At 40.5% G+C, this 21,195-nt stretch overlaps 1 protein-coding gene across 1 annotated transcript; it reads right to left on the reverse strand.

The window, feature by feature from the left end:
- Positions 1–10,347: 10,347 nt before the first annotated feature.
- WDR12 (WD repeat domain 12) lies at positions 10,348–17,213 on the reverse strand. The gene is made up of 13 exons (XM_088523755.1): positions 17,148–17,213; positions 16,985–17,079; positions 16,802–16,896; positions 16,577–16,683; positions 15,585–15,700; positions 15,033–15,187; positions 14,317–14,362; positions 13,890–13,975; positions 13,540–13,680; positions 13,302–13,407; positions 12,396–12,528; positions 11,495–11,567; positions 10,348–10,814 (listed from the first exon to the last, which is right to left on the reverse strand). Exons 1-13 carry the CDS (start codon positions 17,186–17,188, stop codon positions 10,737–10,739), a joined length of 1,272 nt encoding a protein of 423 aa, XP_088379881.1. The 5' UTR covers positions 17,189–17,213; the 3' UTR covers positions 10,348–10,736.
- Positions 17,214–21,195: the final 3,982 nt, after the last annotated feature.

The raw sequence follows: 21,195 nt of genomic DNA on the forward strand, positions 1-21,195 counted from the left end.
TCTTTTGTATTGTTTTGTCAAAATTAAGATTTTTACTGTACCTTAGACTATTTTTTGTGTATACAGCATTTACAGAGGCAGTACTTGGCTGCAAGGTGTGTTCAGAGTGCAGCGCTGTGTCAGCTAGATGGAGAACTACGGCAGATTTGGTTTGCCATATGCAGGTAAAATTATCCATAGCTGATGTAGTGAATACAATTAATGTCAGCTGTGAAACTACAAACTAAGCTGAGCAGCAGGAGAATTGCCAATTACTTCTCCCTTGAGGTGAAGTTACAGATTCCATTTTCTCTTTAAATGGAACAATTTGAGAATAGTCTTTAACAACCTTTTGAGAGTATTTTATTGTGAGACATTTAATCCTTTGCTAACAGATTGCTAGCAGTGTTTTCTTGCAGCATATATGGAACTGTTTCCTTTCCCCACACAATAAATAACTTTTTGCTAGAGTCTATTGATACAAATGATATGAAAAGCCGTATGCAAAGCTGTACAAAGCTGTGTCTCCAGCTGCAGTGGAAAGAACACAGAAGCTGTGCTCAGTCTTGCTTTTGGTGCCCAAGTGGTTCTGCGAAATTGTAGACAGCAATCGTAGACTAGCAGAACAATTCTAAAATGCAATTAAAAATGAAAAGTAATGGCTTCCTCCAGAATAAGGAAATGACACCATCATCCTATCCACATTTTTGTCCTAAATACAGGTTAGCTGGCTCAGAGATGTGGATTTTATGCATGTTATTTCCTCGAAAACATAATGATAAAAAGGAGTCCATTGTATGCCTTGGAGTATTTGCCCGGATCTTATATTTGACTGGTAACCCTAGAGATATTATTTTTGGAAGACTGTGGAAGAAAGTAATTAGCTAGATCTAGTTTGCTTTTTTCCCCCTGATTCATCAGAAACCAATTTTTGACACATCTAATCTTATCAGTTTAATTGACTTTCAAACAGCACCAGAGTATCCCCAAAGCAAGCCATTGAAGAGGGCGACTTTCTTAATGCTTGTGTCAGGCTATATCTTCTTGGAAATTAAATGTCATCCTAATGTCAAATAATGACAGTGTATGTTTGTAGTAGGATTTGAAAAACTCTCTATAACGGCAAGATGAAATTAGGCTGTTTTGAATAGACTAAACTAGCAAAATACTACTTTTGCTCTTTGAATAACTCTTGTTAAACATTTGGAAGTTCAGCATGTGAATATCCAGTGGCATCAGGATTTGAAAGAGATACAGATATCCAAATTGAACCTGATCTCAGGATGTTTCTTAAGGCAATCACATAAGAAATTGTCTATTTCTGTCTCAACAAACCATACCTGCTGTCCTAACTTGACTTGTTTCATAAGACTGAAATCAGCACATGCAACGACAAGGGAGAATATCAGCTACTTCATAAGCTCAATGCAACTTAAATAATGTTTCATATCGCTTGGAAGTAAAGACTTACTGAAGTAGAGACTCCTGCCATTCCCCATTAAAATAATTCATAACTCACTGTGGAACACAATTCACTCAATTTTTTTTTCTCATTTTGTCACATGTGAGCTCTGCACTATGTGCTTACCAGTGTAGCCAGTGTCAAATACTGCATTGCAAGAGTGTTTACATTACTTTTCTTACTGACACATTTTTGGTACTAGTGGAATTTGGAATATGCCAGTTACAGACTGAATTATCTCCCTGTATCATGTGTTTGGTTCGCCTGCCTCATGTTCACCAAAATGCAAAATGTGGCTGACTTGCCAAAGGGAGGAAATGGATTTGCAGGACCTTGCAGTTTCTTCTAAAGTACAGCAGGAGCCTAACGCATTTCCAAACTGAGAGTTAATAGGGAAGTTAGTAAGGACTGGGGATCAAATGTTGGTATATTTATCCAATGGAAATTTGTATTTTGCTATTTTTCCTGATATTTCTTCAAGAGCAATTGGAGAATCAGAAGACATGAGGAAAAACAAGGCAGAAGGAACTTCAGTAATACAGAAGATTTATGTTAGGTATTTTGAAAAGTTGAAAAGGCTCCAGGGGACTGAATATTTTGTTAATGAAATTTTAATCATGTAGTTAAATGAAAATCTTTCCTGAATCTTTAAATCTTCAACACTCCTTTGCTCCGAAAAGAAATCTTCATCTGTGTGTGTGTGTGTGTTTTGTTTTTTTGTTTTTTTCAGGGTTGGGGGGGAGAAGGAAAGACTTGATTCTGTGAAGAGATCTTATTTAAGATAAATTCATTTTTTTTAAACTGGATTTTATCTGTTTTTTTCCCAAATGAGTGTATTTTCTCATTTAGAAGTCCAAGGTCTTTAGGAAATGCTTCACATTTTGAAGAAAACTGGTGTTAGTGTAAAACTAATATACTGACCTTTATAGCATAGAGCGAACCTTTTGCTCTATTTTATGTATGGGAGCATTTTAAGCCCTAGATATTTTGTCCCTCACTTTTGCAGAAGACTCTCACGTGTGTACCCTGGCTGGGAAGCATTTGAAAGTGTACGGAGCTTCTTGGGCTCTGCGACCATCGTCTGGTGGGTCGAAGCTCTCCCTCTTCTTGCAGTACTTTGTGTGGAAAGTATTAATGGTGTTAATGAGTTTCAGTAGAAAATGGTGGCTTATTGTTGAGCCAACCAGCTTGTGCAGATGAGGAATATATCATTTAGATGATATTTCTTGTTGCTGTCTACATTAACCTTAGGGTATTTATTAAGGTGAGCTCATGGAAAACTGCTCCATCTGTAAAACTGGTCTTCAGAGGATCCTCTGTTTTGAAGGTAGTAACAAGAAATGTCAAATGTTATTTTGAGCACAGATATTGAAGGCATTTTTAGCTTCCTGAATTTTCTTACTTTTCTCAGAACTTAAAAGCTGAGAGCCATGAGGCTTGTTTATTTGCAAATTACTTCTTCCTTGAATTTCTATCATTGGAAAAAATCCAGAAATAAAAATAGTCCTGAGCTGAAAAAATGCCAGAAGAGCTGAAAATTAAAACCAGCAGGCCAGAAGAAATTCCCACACAAATATGTATGCATGGGGTGAATGTGTCCCATCATTATTTGCTAAAGAAATTATTGCATAAATAGATGTCAAAAAAATTGTAGTATTATTGCTTTAAGGTTATATCTTGCCTACAAAAATTAGCTGCTCTGATTCAGAGAGTTCCTTTAAAAAGGATATTGACAGATCTGACTTTTATCTCCATTGTTTGTAATATCCTATTTCAGCATGAAAATATTTTTCCGTTCCCATCAGTTTTGTTATTTTTTTTTAATTTGGCAAACATGAGTATTTTTCCTGAATTGTAAGTAGAATGAAAATCACTCTTTTTGTTGGCTGGCAGACATTGTCGCTTCCCCTGCAGTAAGACTGGTAGGTTTATTTTTAGAGATGTTGTATATATATATCCTACACGATTATTTAGTGAAAACAGATGATGTGAGTCCACAACTAGGTGTAGTTTAGGGCCTGATTGTGCAGGTTGAGAGGCAGCTCCATATGATGAAGAATGTGGTTGTCCGTATTTTTAACATGCAGTAAGTTTTATTCCAGGGTTCCACAGCTATCGGTTTAGTGCTTTTGGCTTCCTCTGCTTCCCTCTAACTTGGCTCCAAAGGGAATATGTCTAACATTCCAAACTGCTGAGTGGCTTTCCGACAGCTGCCATTAAAATTAGAAGGAAAACAAAATTATTTTCCTTTTTTCCAAGTGTGGATCCAGTGGAATTAGAGACAGTTTCCTGCGCGCGACAGCCCTACCTTGCTGCGCCGCCGTCAGTGCCAGAGCCACGCACGTTTTTTTTTCTGATGTAATTTAAAAGAAAATATAATAAAGCTGATGCACTTATGTCTCTATGAGCATTTCCATCCACTTTGATCTGCACTGTAATAGATGCAACAGTCCCTTCCCTGCAATGGTCTTTGCTAGAGCAGCGGCTGTAGTTCATTTGCACCTACCATGTCTTCTCCAGCTGCTCTGTAATTCTGCTAACAGGAAAATTAATATCAGAAACAGAGTAAATGTAAAGGGGGAAAAATGTGTCAAAGGCAAATGGTATTGCCTGCAGTAATTAATGGCTTTTGTATCATAACGTAGTCAGTAATGAATATGGGAAGAAGGATAAAGTAGCAATGCATTAGACACCCAGAATCATTTTATATATTTGGTCATTTTAGCCTCCAGGTCAAAACCTGACATATTTAAAAGACCTTTACAACCTCGGCCTTGATATTCTTGTGAGGAATAAGAAACTTGGTACATTCCTCGTCAAACACCAGATGGACAACAAAATAAGAAAAGTAAATGTCAAGAAGATATTACTGCACAGGGAAACGAAAAAGAGTTTATATTTCTCTGTATTTTTTCCAATGGCACCCTTACGAACTGTTGTGTCATAAATAATAGCAAGCGAGTAAAGGAAAAGGCCAGTAGGAAAAGATGCAAGCTTTGCTCAAACCAGCTAAGCAAAATTAGTGCTTTCTGACGTATCTGCCAAGGCATGTCAGATACAGTGCAGACATATCCCAAAACTGAAAATCTTTACAGTTGCTGCACTATACTGCAGCAAGCAGAGAAAAGATTATAAGTCAGTATTATATTTTCCTGTTTTAAAAAATCAACTTCCTCAGCATAGGATATTGTTATTCTTTACAAGAATAATTTGGTCAGCTAAAAATTCGTCTCATATAATCCTGTGCTTATCTCTAGCAAGCGATGCTGTAGGTAGTCCAAAGATTCAGAATGGTACCTGGTGGGGTTAATACATGGGTTCTAACTTGCTTTCCTTGCAAAAATAGTGGCTTCCTTTCACAGCAGCTCTCTAGATTCATACACTTCCAGCTGATGAGACTGGAAAAACTGAAATGGGAATCTGCAGTGTCTTTATTATGAAAGGAGTTTCTATGAAAACAAGTCTTTTTCTTCTTTTTTTTTTCTTTCCCTTCAAGAAAGGGCTTTGTTGACATGCAGCATTTGATTTTTTTTTTTGAAAACTGTTCTGACTCTTAATTTTCAACTGCATCGAGATATAAGATCTAGTTATTGTCGATTACATTCAGTCTAGTTATTACAAATTACATTCGGATAGGCTGCTTGTAACTTTGTTCTTTTGACTTTGATAGGCTTCAGTGACTTAACTGAGGTGTTCTAGGATTACACCAGTGTAACTGAAATCAAAATGTGTTTCGGTGCTGTTTAGATCTAGAAAGCGTTTCAGCTAACTGCAATTTCCAAAAAATCAATAGAGACTCTCCAGTGAGATGGGGGGTTGTGCTCTTAAAAATGAAAGGCAAAGCCTTCTAATTACTTTTTTCTTTTAGATTCTACGGATATAAAGAAGACCTCCTGCATATTCATGGAAGAAAGATATTTTGTGTAACCCCAAGAACTGTGCTTTATCTCTGTTTCAGGAGAGTTTAAAAACTCCAGCCAGTAAGTTCCAAAACCATAAATTCCACCAAAGTAATGAACTAATAATACAGAATGTGCTGAACTATCAGATTCCTCATTTGAGATTAAGGGTGGAAAAGTGAAAGGTCGCTGTGATCTCACAAGCAGCTTGAACAAATTCTGGATCCTGATCCTGAGATGAGTTAAGGCAGATTTTGACTTTCTGATTATTTATTTATTTACATCAGGATTGAAACCAATCCCAAATTTGTATGAACCTTCCAGGGAGGACTCAGGCTAATGATTATGCAAAATCCAAGACTGAAAAGATATGGAAGAGATGAAAATGCACTGCTTGAATTACACAGCAAATTACTGTGTTTATTTTAACAGGGGAGATTAGAGAATACATGTTTATGAATCCAAAACATTATAGAAAAAAGCAACTAACGTCTTGATAATTGCCCCACCACACCTTGAAGACTCTTGTTCCAAGTGCATCTGTTCAGCAGATTCCTCTGGATTCCCACATCCCCTGTTTGATGCACAAAGCACCTTCTAACTTTCAATCACAGAATTAGGTTATAAAATTGCCTAATTGTGTTCAGGACAGACACAGGCTCCAAATTAACGGAACTGGCAAGTCACTTTAAAAAGTAAAGTTTTCTATTCAGCTGTGTTGATTGTTATGCCAGTGCTCATTGGCTTTAATGATTTTAGCTTTCCAGCACTTGTGCTTTCCAGCACTTGCACTTTCCACTTTGTCTAGATATTTTCCTTTCAGAGATTTTTGATTAAAGTTCAAAATACAGCATTATGAAATTGCCTGGTTCATGTGCTACCACTTCATCCATTTTTACTAACCTTTTCCACTTGTTTGTGTACCAATGTTCAAACTTCCCTGAAGCTGTATTTCTGATTATCAAGTTTCTTAGGCTTTCTTCATGCTTTACAGCAAACTACAGAGAGGAGGAAAATAGTGCTTAAGAAAGAAGCTGATAATTAATGAGACTGGACAAATTAAAAGCATAAGCTAAGTATGTATTTTTATGGTGGGGAAATAACTCTAAGCATATATGATTAAATCTACGTCCTAACGTTAGATGTACTGAAATTTAGTGAAGTGTGTTGAGTTTGTCCTGACAATTTACTGGCCTACACAAAACTCATATAACTTGGTATAAGTTTATTTTAATGAGGGAAAAACTTCGCCACCAGTAACAGCAAAAAGCAATGATGACCTCTCTGCTGTGTAATTTGTGAATGAACGAGGAGATACAGGTGCCATGGATCTAGAAGGAAGGAAGTGAGGCTTCCACAAGCTTTAAAAAAAGAAACTCTAACTGTGTACATAACAAGATACTGATCTTGTTATTGCATAGCCATCCCAGGCCATGTCAGGTAAACCTCGTAGTATTTGCTGTGTAGGTTCACTATCAAATGCAGCAGCAGGTGGGGAAACAGCTATTTGGAAGCTGGAAAGTGACTCTGGTTGAGAAAAGCCATTCTATTTTAAAAGAAATAAAAAAATAAAAAAGTAGAATAATTTATCTGGAAATAGTGTGAGAGTAGGAAATTATTTAACACTTCTTACATTTTTAAGGTGACTTTTCACAGCTTCTTAATAAACCCAGTACTTACAGTACTGTCGTTATCTCTGAATATCTAAAAAATGTATTTGGTAAATATAGTGGTAAACTATTTCCTACTAAATAAAAAGATAAGATGCAAATAGAAGAGAAGAAAAAGTAAGATGAATGCAAATGACTTGAGAATTTCAGTAACTTGCAAGAAGTCTCCTTGTCGTTAGCATCATTCAACAAAATTTGAAGCATCTGTCAAGGAAGACATGACTAGAGAGCTCTATAAAAATAAAAGTGTCAGAAATGTCAGAGTTCAGGATACAAGCTAAACTTGCAGTTCACTTCAGACTTTGGGGAAAGTACCTTTACAGGTGTGCAAAACTTAGTTTTACATTCTAAAATGGGTTTAATGGTAGTTGGCTATATACTAGCTTTATTACGTTGACAGTGACTTTTGAAAATAAGCTGTTGATTTTTCAGCTCAGTTTCAGAATAGGAATGATAACCATAGCTGTGTTATTTTCAAAGAATGAAAAATAAACTTTTTTTGTTTTGCTCAGGGTTAGCAGAGGGAGAGGCTGGAGCTAACTAAATACACCTCTAGTGCTGAATTTTGTTTTTGTTCTTCTGATTATTGAATTATACTGTAACTCACTTTATTGTGATTTTTTTCCATTACTTTCATAGAAATTTGCTATTGAGTTTTCCCATCCGAAATGATGATATTATCTTTCTAATATCTTCGGACCAATTATTCCCAAATATAGTTTTATGTCAGGATTTTTGTCCTGGGAGAGAGAAGGGAAGGGAAGAACAACACCAAGAAGATAGTCTCTGGGAACCGTTCACACAGATCTCATTGGACTTCATGGGTTGCATAACTCGATAATAGGCTTTGTACTAGCTTTGTCCCAATATTTTGAAGGAAGATACTATGTTATGGGGTAAATTAAATACATTGTCAAATAATTCATGGATATGCCAAAACCAAACATGTGGCTGGGGTCTGCTAGACACAGGGAGGAAGATCTATGTTTACGTGTATGAGGCCGAGACGGAGAAGCTGCTGTATCCATGAATGTTTGTTGCAGTCTTTGGCCAGCCTGGGCAGTAAAATTAGGCATTTATATAATAAAGAATTTACTGCAGATGTGCTGATGCTGCCTCGTTGCTCCAGCTTTACTTTTGCAATGCCTGCCATGAGCTGCAGATGGCAGGGTCAGATCAAGATCTTGAACATCCCTGGGCGATGCGGTGGCTTCAGGCAGCTGTGTTCTTTTCTAAACTTCCTCTTATTTCTTGATACGTTAAATGGGGACAGCATTGCAGGAATTATCTTGCTTGCAAGGACTAAACTGGAGAGCTTGAAATGATCCCCTTTTTCGTTTTGGTGCTAAATCCTGCCTTTTGTATAAAAATATTTGACACAGGCTAAATGGCTAAATTCCATTGTAAATAGTGAACGGGTGGTAAGCCCTGTCCCCCGTGCGGTGTGTGAGGGTGATACCTGTGTGTTCACCCGGCGCCGGCTCGTGGAACGCTCCGTGTTGTGACGTTTCCTCCATAGCAATGCTCGGATGTGGACGCAGGCCCGGGAATGTCGCTGTGCAGAGCTGGAATCTGTGCTCCGTGTCTCTTGGAAGGCACAGCCGCGAGCGGGGCGTTTCGATGGCACGCTCACGAGCAGAGGAAGTTGGATCTCAGCTCCTTGGATGTTTTCCAGGGGATCTGTCTGGAAGGATTCTTGTGACTTATGGGTTACAGGAGTGTTTTGGAAACAGCAATTGATCTGAAGTGTTTTGCAGCCTCCACGCTGACAGCTACAACAGCAGACTGAACTAAGGGCCCTTTTCTGCCTCAGCACGAGGTTAAGTGGTCCTGCAGAAGTTGCCACTAGGGTGCTTTGAAACGAGTTTATCTCAAGGGGGCACGAGCAGCAGTGAAGCATCTGGCTGGGGAGCAAGTTTCCGAAGTGGAAGGTGCAGTTTGAGAGGCTGAAAGGCTCGAGCTGCCGCAGGCTGAGATTGCTGCGGGCAGCACCAAGCGTGGGGCTCACAGCCCGGCTGTGGTGAAGGGGCCCCTGGTTTATGGAAAAGCTGCTGCTTTCATGGACCGTGCCGTGGCCAACTTCACCCTACTCGTGTTGGGATCCAGGTTTTGTTGTGTTGCTTTCACTAGGACAGCTACAGGCTCCTCCCCATGTTTTTCATTCAGTGTCTCAGTTGAGAGAAGGCAGAGGACTTTAAAGAAAATCAACGAACAAAATGCCAGTGAGACAGAAAGAGCAATGCTCTGCCAAGCCTGGCTGCAGCAAAGGATGGAAATCATCCAGAAGCAGAGATGGAAAGTCTCAGCAAAAGGAGGCTCAAAGAGACAGTTGGGCCAAAAGGAGGCACATGAGCAGAAAATGGGAGTGACCAGAGACCAAGCAGGTGAGCCCCTTTCCTAAATTAACTCTCCTGATGTGTGCCTTAATGAATGATGTGTGAACTGTACATACAGTAGTGTATGCCTGCTAACACAAGTTAATTGCTTAAGCCAGGTATTAGGATACAGTAAACAACCAAACAAAAAAACAACAAACTGCAAAGTCTTTCAAAAACAAAGCAGGTCCTTCTCTCCTCCAAAAAAATTTGAAAGTATTTTAAGAATATCATCAAGAAACGTATGTTGTAGTTACACTAGTATCCCTTTATATCATTAATATCGTTTAATTAGTTTTTTTTTTTTTTCTGTCCCTGATGCTGTACTATTCTGAATAAGAGAAGTTGAGAAGCAGGTGTAAAAACTTTCTACTCCTCAACTGCAATCTCCTGCAACCTTGCCTTTGTAGCTAGACTCTGTGTATTTACTACAGCTGGCAAGTGTGGTAGGTCTAATGGATTCAGTGTTTGATAGTGACACAATTAATGGCCACTTAGAGGTAAGAAAGTCTAAATAAAATGTTTCTGAACTACATTGATGCAAGTGAGCAAAGGCTCAAATGACCAATAACAATTTGTAGCAGTCTCACTAATGGCTGCAGTTTTCAAAGGCACTGGACATCTCATTTTGTAAAGATGTACTGGAATGTTTTTTTACAAATAAGGTATCGCTTTAGTCCTACTGCAATAGATTAAGTCCTGTGGAACAAGTCAGGGATATATTTATAAAGCACACATGGACAGCCCTAACTTCTGAGCAGTAGAAACAGATTCTTCCACTTCCCAGTGAGTCTGTCAAATTCCTTTATAAGTGCATTTCTATCACAAACAAAAGTCTTATCCCCAACAGCAGGGCTGGACTTGTCAGTTAAGGACTTAATCTAAAGAACTGGCTACAGTCATGCTGAAATGAGTGGCAGAAGTCTAACCTCTATCTGAAGTGAGGCACTAAAGCAATGAACTATAGACAAAAGTTTTATTTTAAGGAAAAAGGGGTAAACTTAAAAAATAATTTAGTCCAGTGAGTATTTTTTCTGCAAATATCAGGAACAGCTGTTAATACATGGCAGTAGGTTTTGTAGAGTCTTCTTACAAGAGAAAAGATGTTAGTTCAATGCCATGTTTGCTCATCAAAAAGAGAGGGAACATCATTTGAGTTCTGTTTCCACACAAACCTTGTTCAAAGCTGCTTGTTGCCCTTCCTCCTTTATATAAGGATATAGGTTACTAATACAAAAAAAAGCTCTCTGTGCTACAGGAAACTCTTGTCTTCAGATGTAAGTTGTAGAGGGATGCCAACAAAGAGGGACTGCTGCAAAGTATATTTTACAAATCTTCTGGCTGTTGACCTTCATGCTCCAACATCAGAGGTTACGGCTGGGTATTTGTAGCAGTACAGTTTGTTGTCTGCACCACCACTCAGGAGCAACTGAGAGGAGAAACAAACTGTGATTAGTAACAAAACTAAGCAGAATACCCGATTTTTCCAGTTTCCTTTGAAGAGCTAAATGAGAAGGGAATGAACAATGAACTTGAACATATATCCAAAACCCAGACCCAAAGAGCAGAAAAAGTAGAAAAAAGCGAATTTCTGTGGGAAAATTTCAGAAGCTTTTCCTGCCTTTCCCCATTTCCTGAGAACCTAAATGTTAACAGAATTGTTTCTCCCCTTTTACACATCTGTGTTTCTCACTACAGTAACAGAACAGGTCACTTGGCAGTACATGTTGAAGGGGGAACTGTAATGACCCAGCTGTTGGTACATGGTCCCTCTTTGCTCCCCATTGGAGCAAACAGTACCTTAAAATACACGTATTTCTCATTAGGGTATTCTGCTGTTCTCACATCCTTCCCTGCTTGGAATGTTGGTGTAATGTCCAATTAATGCCATGGAACTTAAACCTCCATCATCCTTCATAGTGTGATAACGTGGGAAGTGCTGCAATGTGCAGCATGGTAACTCCTTCTCTTTTACCCAGTATCAAAGCACGTAAAAACTTCCTGCTCTCTTCCACATTTAACCATAAAGGAAAGATGCTTTGTAGCTGCTGTAGGCCTCTTCCTAACCACTCTGCATGTAACTGAGCATCTTGCCCCTGAGGTTCTTACCCCTGCTTCTGTCCAGTCCACACACAAAACCTTGTCTTCATGGGCAGCCAAGTCGTACAGAGGAGCTTTGCAACTGGTAAAACAAAGACATTTACTGTCACACAGCTGAAGTTATGTGAGCAGTTACTGTATGCAAGAGCGATCCCAGGAAGAAACATTGGCAGGATACTATCAAACAGATGTGGTCTAACAGTTATAGATGCCTTCACACAGGACAGATATCCACCATCTTTGTGTTTTTATTGCTTTTTCCAGAGCTCATCATGTCAGTTTTAACATCTACAACCCCAAAAGAAAAAGTGGCAATATTTTTTCACCTTCTTGCACATGATTTTAATGGGATCAAGGTTAAAGAGTTTGTGGGTTTTTTTGTTTTGTTTTTGATTTGTTATACATTTTTCTCCTATTTGGATACAGCTTGACAGTGTATTCTCCAGACAAAGCACTTACCTCTTACAAATCCAATCTCATTCTCTCCTTAGAGATTTGTCATGAAAGCTCTGAAAAGGGTAGCAAGTAAAACTTCACACTATTAAGCTCATTCTTTAGAAACAGAATATGTTTTGCCTCTCCTGTTCTTAATCCCAGTAGCAATGTTATCATCACTGTCTTTTGCATTTCAATCACTGCTGTTTTTAATGATGGGTAAGTCTTGTGCTGGACCATCACACAGCTCTCAAAGTTGTTAAGCTATTGCTAGTCTGGTAGGCACAAGTATTTTTCTCCCATTCCTAATGTGCTTGACTCCTAAATGCTAAAGGATTTTCACAAACACTGAGGCTGTTCTTTCTCATTTCTTTCTCTCTGTTTACTTTTCAGGCTGTTTTTCCTGTTTCGCTAGGTTAGATGACTCTACAAGCTCACATGCCTTTAAACAGCAGAGAATGCATGTTTGTTTTACCTCCTTGTGTCCCAGAGCTTCACGATGTTGTCCAGAGAACCTGAAATCAGCTGGTGCTCATGGGTGGGGGACCACTTCACAGCTGTCACCCAGCCTGTGTGAGAGGTCAGGGATAGGAGGACCAAGGAGCCATCTGGACAGAAGAAGAAAAACACCACTCAGCAGATGCCACCTGAAGCATTGCCTTTCAAGAGGCATACAAAATCAAGGGAGAAAAAGCTGTAAGAACCACACTTGGGGGTTCCAGGTAAGAGTTTCTTTCCCATTATTCTGTAATTCTAATTTCAAAAAACGAAAGTATATTGCCATACAAGTTCTGGTAAAAGGAAAAAAAAAACTGCCCTACTAAACTCTCTTTACATTTTTTTTTTCCCCTGTGAAGAGGAGGGACTGGGAGGGGAAGCTTGAAGACAATGCTCTTAAACCCTCAATCAAATTTATAGAAGCTCAACAAGTAAAAATGTATGAAATAAATCTGGTAGGCTCAGTCATAAGGGTATAGCCACCTTGCCAGACATGGCAGCATTACATGAGAACAAATTGGTTACTATTTCACTCCAATGATCATCCTCCCAATTTAAACTTAGCTGTGACAGCCAGCTCACCAACATAAAACCAAACCAAATCAAACAAGCAAAGTTTTTAGGTATGTAACTTCACAACTGAACATTTATTTGTAAGTTAAAAAAAAAATACAGAATGTTCAATTGTGCCAAATTCATTTTCCATATTGTTAGGTAAGAAATTGAAAGAGTCTTGCATCAGATGAAGGAAAATAAAAATAATCTTTATATTACATAAAAGCTCCCATATGGCACCAGAAAACAGTCTGTGAGATTGTCTTCCACCAAGGAGAAGTTCCAATTGTGAAGAAACAAGTGCGTGCACGTGCCTGGGTCAGCTCACCTTTGCTGCGAGGATCCCACAGTCTAATATGTCTGTCAGTGCTCCCAGACGCCAAGCGTCGACACAGCGGGGAGTAGGAGACAGAATTAAACACCTTGTTTCCTGTCTGTCAAAAAAGAAAGAAAAAGGAGTAACTCAAAGGAGCTCCTGTCTTTGGTTCTGTGCAACTTCTTCCTTTAATCTGGACTTCAGTTGCACCTACTGACACAACACTTTAAGCTGCATATGGTGGTCTCACCAAAGTTGATTTGACACCTCCTGTCTCAGCATCCCACAGTTTGATGGTGTGGTCCCAGGATGCGCTGCAGATTTCTTCAGCATCTGACCACAGCACAGAAGAGATGGCTTCTGTGTGGCCAGACAGGGTTGTGAGGGGGGTCTACAATTCAAGGGTGAAAAGAAACTAGAATGAGCATCACAGACTAAGCTATTGTTTCAACAAAAAATCATGTGTGGTCAGCCCCAGACATATCACCAGATATATTCCATATATATTCCATTCCATATTCCATTTTTAACAAAGTGAAATTATTTTACATGGCCACAGTTTTAAAATGAAATTGTGGGCAAATCTGGATGGCATTTTACCCTTGTGAGTCCCAACTGTTCAGTTTTCTGCTTTTTCCGTGGTCTGTTAGCTGCCTCTTCCATTTCATCCTCTTCATCTGTAGGTACTACGACAGAAGACAAATTCTGTTTATAGACTTTTGAAATAGATTTTCGTATGATAAAACATATGAAATAGATACAAACTACTGAGTGTTCTGAGTAACGTAAATGGCAGCAGGCAATTGTCAACCATATCTAAAAACTGTGTTTGCAAACAAAAAACAGAACTTAAAATAGTGATATATAGTTTTGGAAAGCTACTGCAAAAAATTGTTGTAGCTTGCCTTCAGTATTATTACATATGCCTGCTTTCCTTAAAGACAAAAATATTCTAATATCCATCATTGTCATATGTACCACTTTGAAATTCTACAAAGCCAAGAATCACAGTTTACACTTATCTTACCTGCAGACCAGATCTTTAACATCTTATCCCAAGATCCACTGCAGAACTGTACGAATAGAAACGTTTTGTTAGAAGTTGATCAAGAAAGAACTTTTAAGCTGTACCATGCAGCATCCACATGCTGCTTGAAAAAGCAGCCAATGCTTTATAACACATGAACAACAGCACCAGAATCTCTGAAAACAGATTTTTGGTATATATTTTTTTCCTTTGGGGGGAAAAAAAAAAAGTCTACAAAAAAAAAGACCTCTTCATTTCCTTCTGCCCCAGAAGGTTTTATTTTAACCTGTCTGACAGAGTCGAGCACAGAAGGGTGACTCCACCCTCAGTATGTATGCACTTACTGTTAAATTCACGGATGAAAGGAAAGAAACTCTTCTGCCACTTCACGTGAGGTTTCCTTTCACATCCGATACTATTGTGGGAATTTAGGGCTAATTTGAAAAGAGTCCATTGCAACCCACACTCAAATTTGCTCACAGAAGTCAAAAGCAAATCTTTTACAATGCTCTGTGCCGTGTAAAGTCACACTCAGCTTTTTGCAGTACTGGAGGTACAGTATTTGAAAAGATGACCTCGTGTTGATGCAACACCTGTAATCCTTATTAACCATCATTTACAACAAGACTGGAAGTCTTAGTGACCAAAACAGGGTTTCTGAGATACAGGCTGTTAATATCCCCAGATATGGAGATCGCTCTCTGCGAGTCACTCACTTTAGTTCTTGTGCAGTCAACTGCTATGGAGTCCACGCTGCCAGCATGGCCCCTGCAGCAGTGCAGGGCTTTCACTTTGTTTCTCTCCACATTCCACTCCCAGAGCAGGATAGTTTGGTCCATAGAAGCACTGAGTAACAGGCATGATAAGCTGTCTGAGAAAGAAAGAAGTCGCGCTCACACTCAGCTCCACTTCCCAGAGCCTTTCTACTAATTATTCCAGTCAAAGAATAAATAAGAGGTACACTTCTCATTTGCATCATATTACCCTGCAAATGCAATGAATGTAAATATGTGTAAGAACAGCTGCTAATGAAGTCTGCTTAGAGACAGGGTGCATGCATGTTAAACAGTTAATGCATGTTAAACATGTTAAACAGGCTCCAACATGTCAAGGGACCTTTCTTTAGGTGCAGTTATATCTGACAGGCTTATTGTTCTGACATGCTTAATCATAACACTTGGGTTATTGAATATTCTTTGGTTGCGGAAAAATGATGTTTTTCTGTCAATGAATCAAACTGTTATTAATCCACAGTGAGATATACTGACCTTGTTTTACCCATGCCACGTCCTTCACTACGTCCGTGTGCCCAGCTATTGTCATAATGGATTTGCCTTCCAAAGACCAGATCCGAGCAGTCTGGTCGTAGGAGCCAGTTAATATCCTACAGGGTACAGAAATTGAAACATTCTTGTCCTTAAAACAGAAATTTATGAAAAAAACAAACTTGTATATCAGCGGCTTAGGTAAACATTAGCGTAGTGACTGGTGAGCTGAAATGAACTACTGAATACTTTGTGTAAAAATTGAGTTGTGGAAAGTAAATGAAGTTTTGTTACAGAGCTAGTCTTCGAGAAAGCCTACAACTGCAATGCTAGGAGTAAAGGGAAAAAGAAAAACCAGTGAAAGAAGAGTACTATGTCTGCTGGTAGGTAACGCTGATCTTGTAAGATCTCATGTTATTTAAAATGAAAGACTGATATGATGATGAAAGACTGTGAGCAATAACTTATTGCTCACAACACGGTACTAGAGGATCTCAAAGCATTTTCAAACCATTACATAGCAGAGGAAAGTTGCCTACCTGAGTGGACAATAAATTTGGAATTACAGTAGAAAATGCCAATTAAAAGTATTGTTTTTGTTTGTTTTTAAAGAGCTCTGCAGCACGAAAGCTCTGCAGATATATTTGCTGCTACGTGGCTGTCACTTTTGAAGTAAAAAGTTTGCTTAAGGAAACTGGAAAGAAGGAAACCATCACTGTCCTTTGAGAGACAGGATGGGGAGCAGCACTGATCTCACACGTTTGTATCAGAGCTATATCACCTCCTGTGACCCTCGTTATTCTTCACTTGTGTTAATGTCAGCACAGGACAGAGATCTTTAAGGTGAGCTGCTTTCCAAAGCACTGGTTCTGCTCAGACCAGAACAAAACCAGAAAAGCATGAAGAAGATCGTTAGGGAGAAGGATGACTCCTCGTGACACCGGAGCCCTCCGCTTCCCACGGGGCTGAGCAAGGCCCGCGGGGCCGTGCGGTACCATTCCTCGGCGGCCTGCACGGCGCTGATCCAGTCGTCGTGGAAGATGCACTCCTGGGGCTGAGGCGCCAGGTACTTCTGCACGTACTCGATTTCCACCACTTCTTCCTGGGCGCACGGACAAAACGCGTGTTTAGTGCAGCTGCATAACACAGCGAGAGCCGCTTGCAGTGCGACGCGGGGACACGGGGCTGGCAGGGCGCCCAGCGGGCCGCGCCGCACTCACCGTCGGGATGTTCTCGGCCTCCATGTGAGTAGCCAGCGGCAGCCGCAGGAACTGCCCGCGCACGAGGAAGTCGAACTCCACATGCTGGTGCTGGGCTGCAACAGAGCGGGGGAGCGCGATGGGCCGCGGCCGCCACCGCTGCCGGCGCCGCTCCCGGGCGCGGGGCCGCCGCGCAGCACGTACCGTGTCGGGCCGCGAGCAGCGAGTTGATGAGCTGGCTGAGGTCGGGCACCTCGGAGGCGGCGGGCACGGAGAAGGGCACGTCCTCCACGGCGTACCTGCGGGACAGGCCGGTCACCGCGCGCCCCGCTGCGCTGCGCCCCGCCGCCCCGCGCCCGCCGCTCACCTTTGGTCCTCGGTGCGGAACCGCGCGGGCAGCTGCGCCATGCTGCCGCTCCGCCACTGCGCAGGCGCGCGGCAAGGGGACTACAGCCCCCGGCGTGCCTCGCGCGCGCTACGGCGCCCCGGAGGCGCCGCCACCGCGCCCCCTGCGCATGCGGGCGGCGGCCGGAGCCGCGGGCAGGTGCGGAGCCCTCGCGCTGCCGGGGCGGTGGGCGGGGCGGGGTAACGGCCGCTCGCGCGCCCTCCCAACCGCCTTCCCCGCCGCCTTCCCAACCGCCTTCCCCGCCGCCCTCCCAACCGCCCTCCCAACCGCCCTCCCGGCGCTGCGGTGCGGAGCCCCTGGCGCCTCCCCGTGCGGCGCCCTCCGCTGGGGCGGCGAGGACTGAGCGGTTCCCTTGCGAGCCCGGGCGCTTCTCATAAGGCCCCCGAGGGCAGGCGGCCTGATATTTATTTATTTATTTGTACTATTTAGCTTTCCTCTCGGGACCAACATCTTGCGCTGTTGCCTCAGTACTGAAATACGGAGCGCTGCGATTCTGAGAGGCAGAGCTTCCATGTGGGATCTGACCCCTGCCCAGTCGCCTGGGGGAAGGCGAGGAGCTAAAGTTACTGTGAGACCTCAAGATGAGGTTAGTCTAGAATGCTGCGTTTTTAGGGAGCGCTGCTTGAAATTTCTAGGTGCGATTGTGAAACAAGAACTGAAAGGGAAGAAGGGAAGAAAATACAGAAATCTGCTGCGCTGGAGTAGGTGGAGGTGGGGATAACCAGCCACTAATAGATTTTCAAAGTAATGCTATTTTGACTTTTCTGTTGATGTCTTAAAAATATGTATATATACAGATCAGCGTATGGGCTCTGTTACAGGAGTGGATTACAGATGTTGATGGTTCTGCTGCATGAAAGATTCAGCTCTGTGCATTGAAACCGTGTTCCTCTTTAAAGCGTTTGATATTGCGCACACTGCTTTTGCAGATGACAGTCACTGAGTGAGAGCACAGCATGTGCAAGAGGTGTCACTGGTTTTGACAAGCATATTGGCATGGGAGCCCTCCTGAAAGGATTCCCCCTGAAAGGATTGGAGTCTTCCTGCCTTTAGCTTCCTGCTCCCCAAATGGGAAGCGGGGAGAAGGAGCTGCTCTTTCAGTGTTGGAATAACCTAGCTCTTGGGCTGGAAGCTGCCTTGGGGTGGTGGAACTCATGGAGAGCAGAACGTACGTTAAAGTGGTTTGGGTGGAACTGTCCTAAGGCTAAAGCTGAGGTGTGGAGTTGTTTCTGCTTGGTGTATGTGCAGAGGAATAGGGCCTTTGATCCAGTTTTACACTAACACCAAACCGCGACGGTTCTTCAAGCTGTTACTGAATGTACGATTCAGTGGTGTTATGCTTGAAACTCCTGTGATGCGTAAGTTTTTGTGAAAGGCAGAGATACCTGTATATTGTTTATTCATCCATGACCATCTGTGCGCTTGTATACATGTATTTAACTGTCTTTTTTAGGGAGTTTGCTGGCATTATTTATATGACTATGAAGTCTATTAAATATGCTTATAAGCTCTAAGTATCAGTAAAAATATATTTTTTTACAACAAGAGTTATCTTTGTTTGTTTATTTGGAGTTGCTCACAAGTAGAATGAAACTAATGAAACCTGTGTGATTAAACTATGAAATTTGTTACTGATTTGTTACTGATCTGCTTGCCAGTGGTCTATTAGATTAAAACACACAAACTCACAGCAGAAAAATGTACCAAGGGCTTTTTAAACAGAAATATATTACTTAAAGCTCAAGAATTTCTGGACTATTTATAACTAGAAGCTGAGTAAATATCATTACATACTTGACCTACTGTTATCGTTTTCCGTGGATTATTATTAACCAATGTTGGATGCTGGATAATTGTCTTCATGGACCATTGGTCCATACCAGTGCAGCTAGTGTTGTGGTCTATGGTAGGTTTCTAATGCTAATGCCCTTGGTCCAGGTTTTTAATGCATTTGGACTATATACCATCAATATTTTCAGTCTATCTATGTATCATTTTGGCAAAATTAATATAACTTCTTACTTTACATTTGTTATTTGGGGGAAATAATTGAATAGTGGTGAAATCTAGTTTTCTATGCTTTTTATTTGCAGTTAACACCCTTCAAATGTTTTAACAGTTTTTTTTTTTAATCTTTTTGGCTAAATCCAGAGCTACAAAATATTCAGTAAATATGAGGCAACTTCATTTGGAACAAGTTTTGGAGTGTTATCATTTAGGAATTGAATGTAAAACTAAATCTGCTTTAGATTAAAGTATTTAGTATACTGAGCGTATGAGCAGCTTAACTTTGGAACATCGTTCATATCAGCAGGATGCTTTAGTAAGCTTCAAAAGCCAGAGATGTGGCTTTATTTTGCCTGTGATCCACTATGTCTTTGCAAAATGAATTTGTGCTTCATTCTTTTCAAATGGCTTCCTAGCCTTGTTCATTCTCCATACTAAAGCAGGAAATGATTGAAATGCCACCAGCAAGAAGGTCCATCTCAAGGACTGTACCATGTGGAATAGTAAAGAAGATAAAGTAGGAAGCATGTGCTGACATACTGCTGCTTGTCTTTAAAATAAACCCTGAAGGAAAAAATCCCACCCTCCAAATTTTCACAAATCAAGATTTCTCTTATTTGTTTAGGCATTGTGTAGAATATATATGTGCTCTAGCGATTTAGAGGACAAATTAATTGAATTGATTTTTTGTCTCGTTGTTCATCCATATTTGGGCTTGGTTTGGTTGCAGCCTTGAAGGGTCTGCTCGGTCTTGGTGCAGCCTTGTCTTGTGGAGGTGCTGAGTATTCACAGCTAGCTTTTTGAAATACTTTTCTTTGGTATGTGAGGTAGTTGTCCAAATTTCTGGGAGCTCTGTCTTTTTGTTCTTCCTCACATAACTGATGCCAAGCTGTGTTTTAAATATTTTTTTGACTAAAATTTATTGCTGCAGACTAACAGTAGTATTTGTTTTCATTTAGACATTGTTTCATGCTGCTTTAAAGCAACTGCAGTTTACTTCAAGATGGTTGCTTGGCAGTTTGGGCCAATACAAGTCCTGTGTGTTTACTGCAGAAGTAGATGAGTAATATTTTTATAAAGCAGCACGGGCTTTGAATATCAAGGACCCTCTAGATGTATGCAGTTATTGGATGAGTGCTTGTGGACATACTTAGATGAAGAACACGAGGGCAGCTATGTCTGTTTTGTATCTGTGTGCACCAAGTCACAGCAAAGTCTATGATCTCTTGGAAAAGCAGGTTTTTCTTGTATGAAGATTTAAACTGTGCTTACGTTATTATGTTATTATTTTATATATGTAATCTTTGTTATAATTTTATATATTTATTTTAGTATTTTATATATTTCTCATTGTAGGAAAAGAAAAAGTCAATGATTATTATTGACAGCTCTGCCATTAGCTTGTAATGGGTTTGGAACTTGTAGGGCTAAATTAGTAAGATCAAAAAAAAAAAAATAGAGCAACATCTTGGTTGAGTCTAAAGAGTGTTTACATGGGAGGCTAAAATAGTTTTGTCACCCTTCCAGGTCCTGTTGTAATGGAAGAAAATGCAGCTGGCCATGATGTCGCTATGGAAAGATGCAAAGACGTGTTGGTGATCAACTGTAGTAGTGTAGGACAGTCAAAGAGAGATGACTGGATTTTTAAGGTGAATCTGAATGTCTTGTCATTGTGGATGTTTTCATTCTCTGAATTTACAGTATGATATTTTGCCAATATGTGTATTTTTCTCTTGATACTAATACAGCGTGTCCTTCTGCAAAGTACCACAGTTCCTTACTTTGAACTGCGTGTTACATGTAACTGGATGGCCCTCTAATACTGGTATTTTGTAGGTTCTGCTACAGTGCTGAAGAAATATGTATTTGTGTTGTCTTAAGAAAATCCTCTATTAAAAGAATACTTAATAATGTGCCTGGGTATAAGAGACATTCTGAACATTGGAAAATCAGTCAAATTGAAATTGCTGTTATCTTTCCCCTTAGACTGTCTATTCTAGGA

This window comes from Tinamus guttatus, unplaced genomic scaffold (assembly GCF_059628265.1).
Source record: "Tinamus guttatus ecotype Peru unplaced genomic scaffold, ASM5962826v1 Tinamus_guttatus_pri_ptg000197l, whole genome shotgun sequence".
In the NCBI taxonomy this organism is placed as follows: Eukaryota; Metazoa; Chordata; class Aves; order Tinamiformes; family Tinamidae; genus Tinamus; species Tinamus guttatus.

Bases quoted from the DNA above. Each gene is read 5' to 3' on its own strand.
- WDR12 (XM_088523755.1), bottom strand. From the start codon at position 17,188: ATGGCGCAGCTGCCCGCGCGGTTCCGCACCGAGGACCAAAG. The intron at 15,188-15,584 runs GTCAGTATATCT...TTTCTTTCTCAG, and splicing joins CGTGGCATGGGTAAAACAAG to ACAGCTTATCATGCCTGTTA. The intron at 13,681-13,889 runs GTAAAATGCCAT...CTTGAATTGTAG, and splicing joins AACAGTTGGGACTCACAAGG to ACCCCCCTCACAACCCTGTC.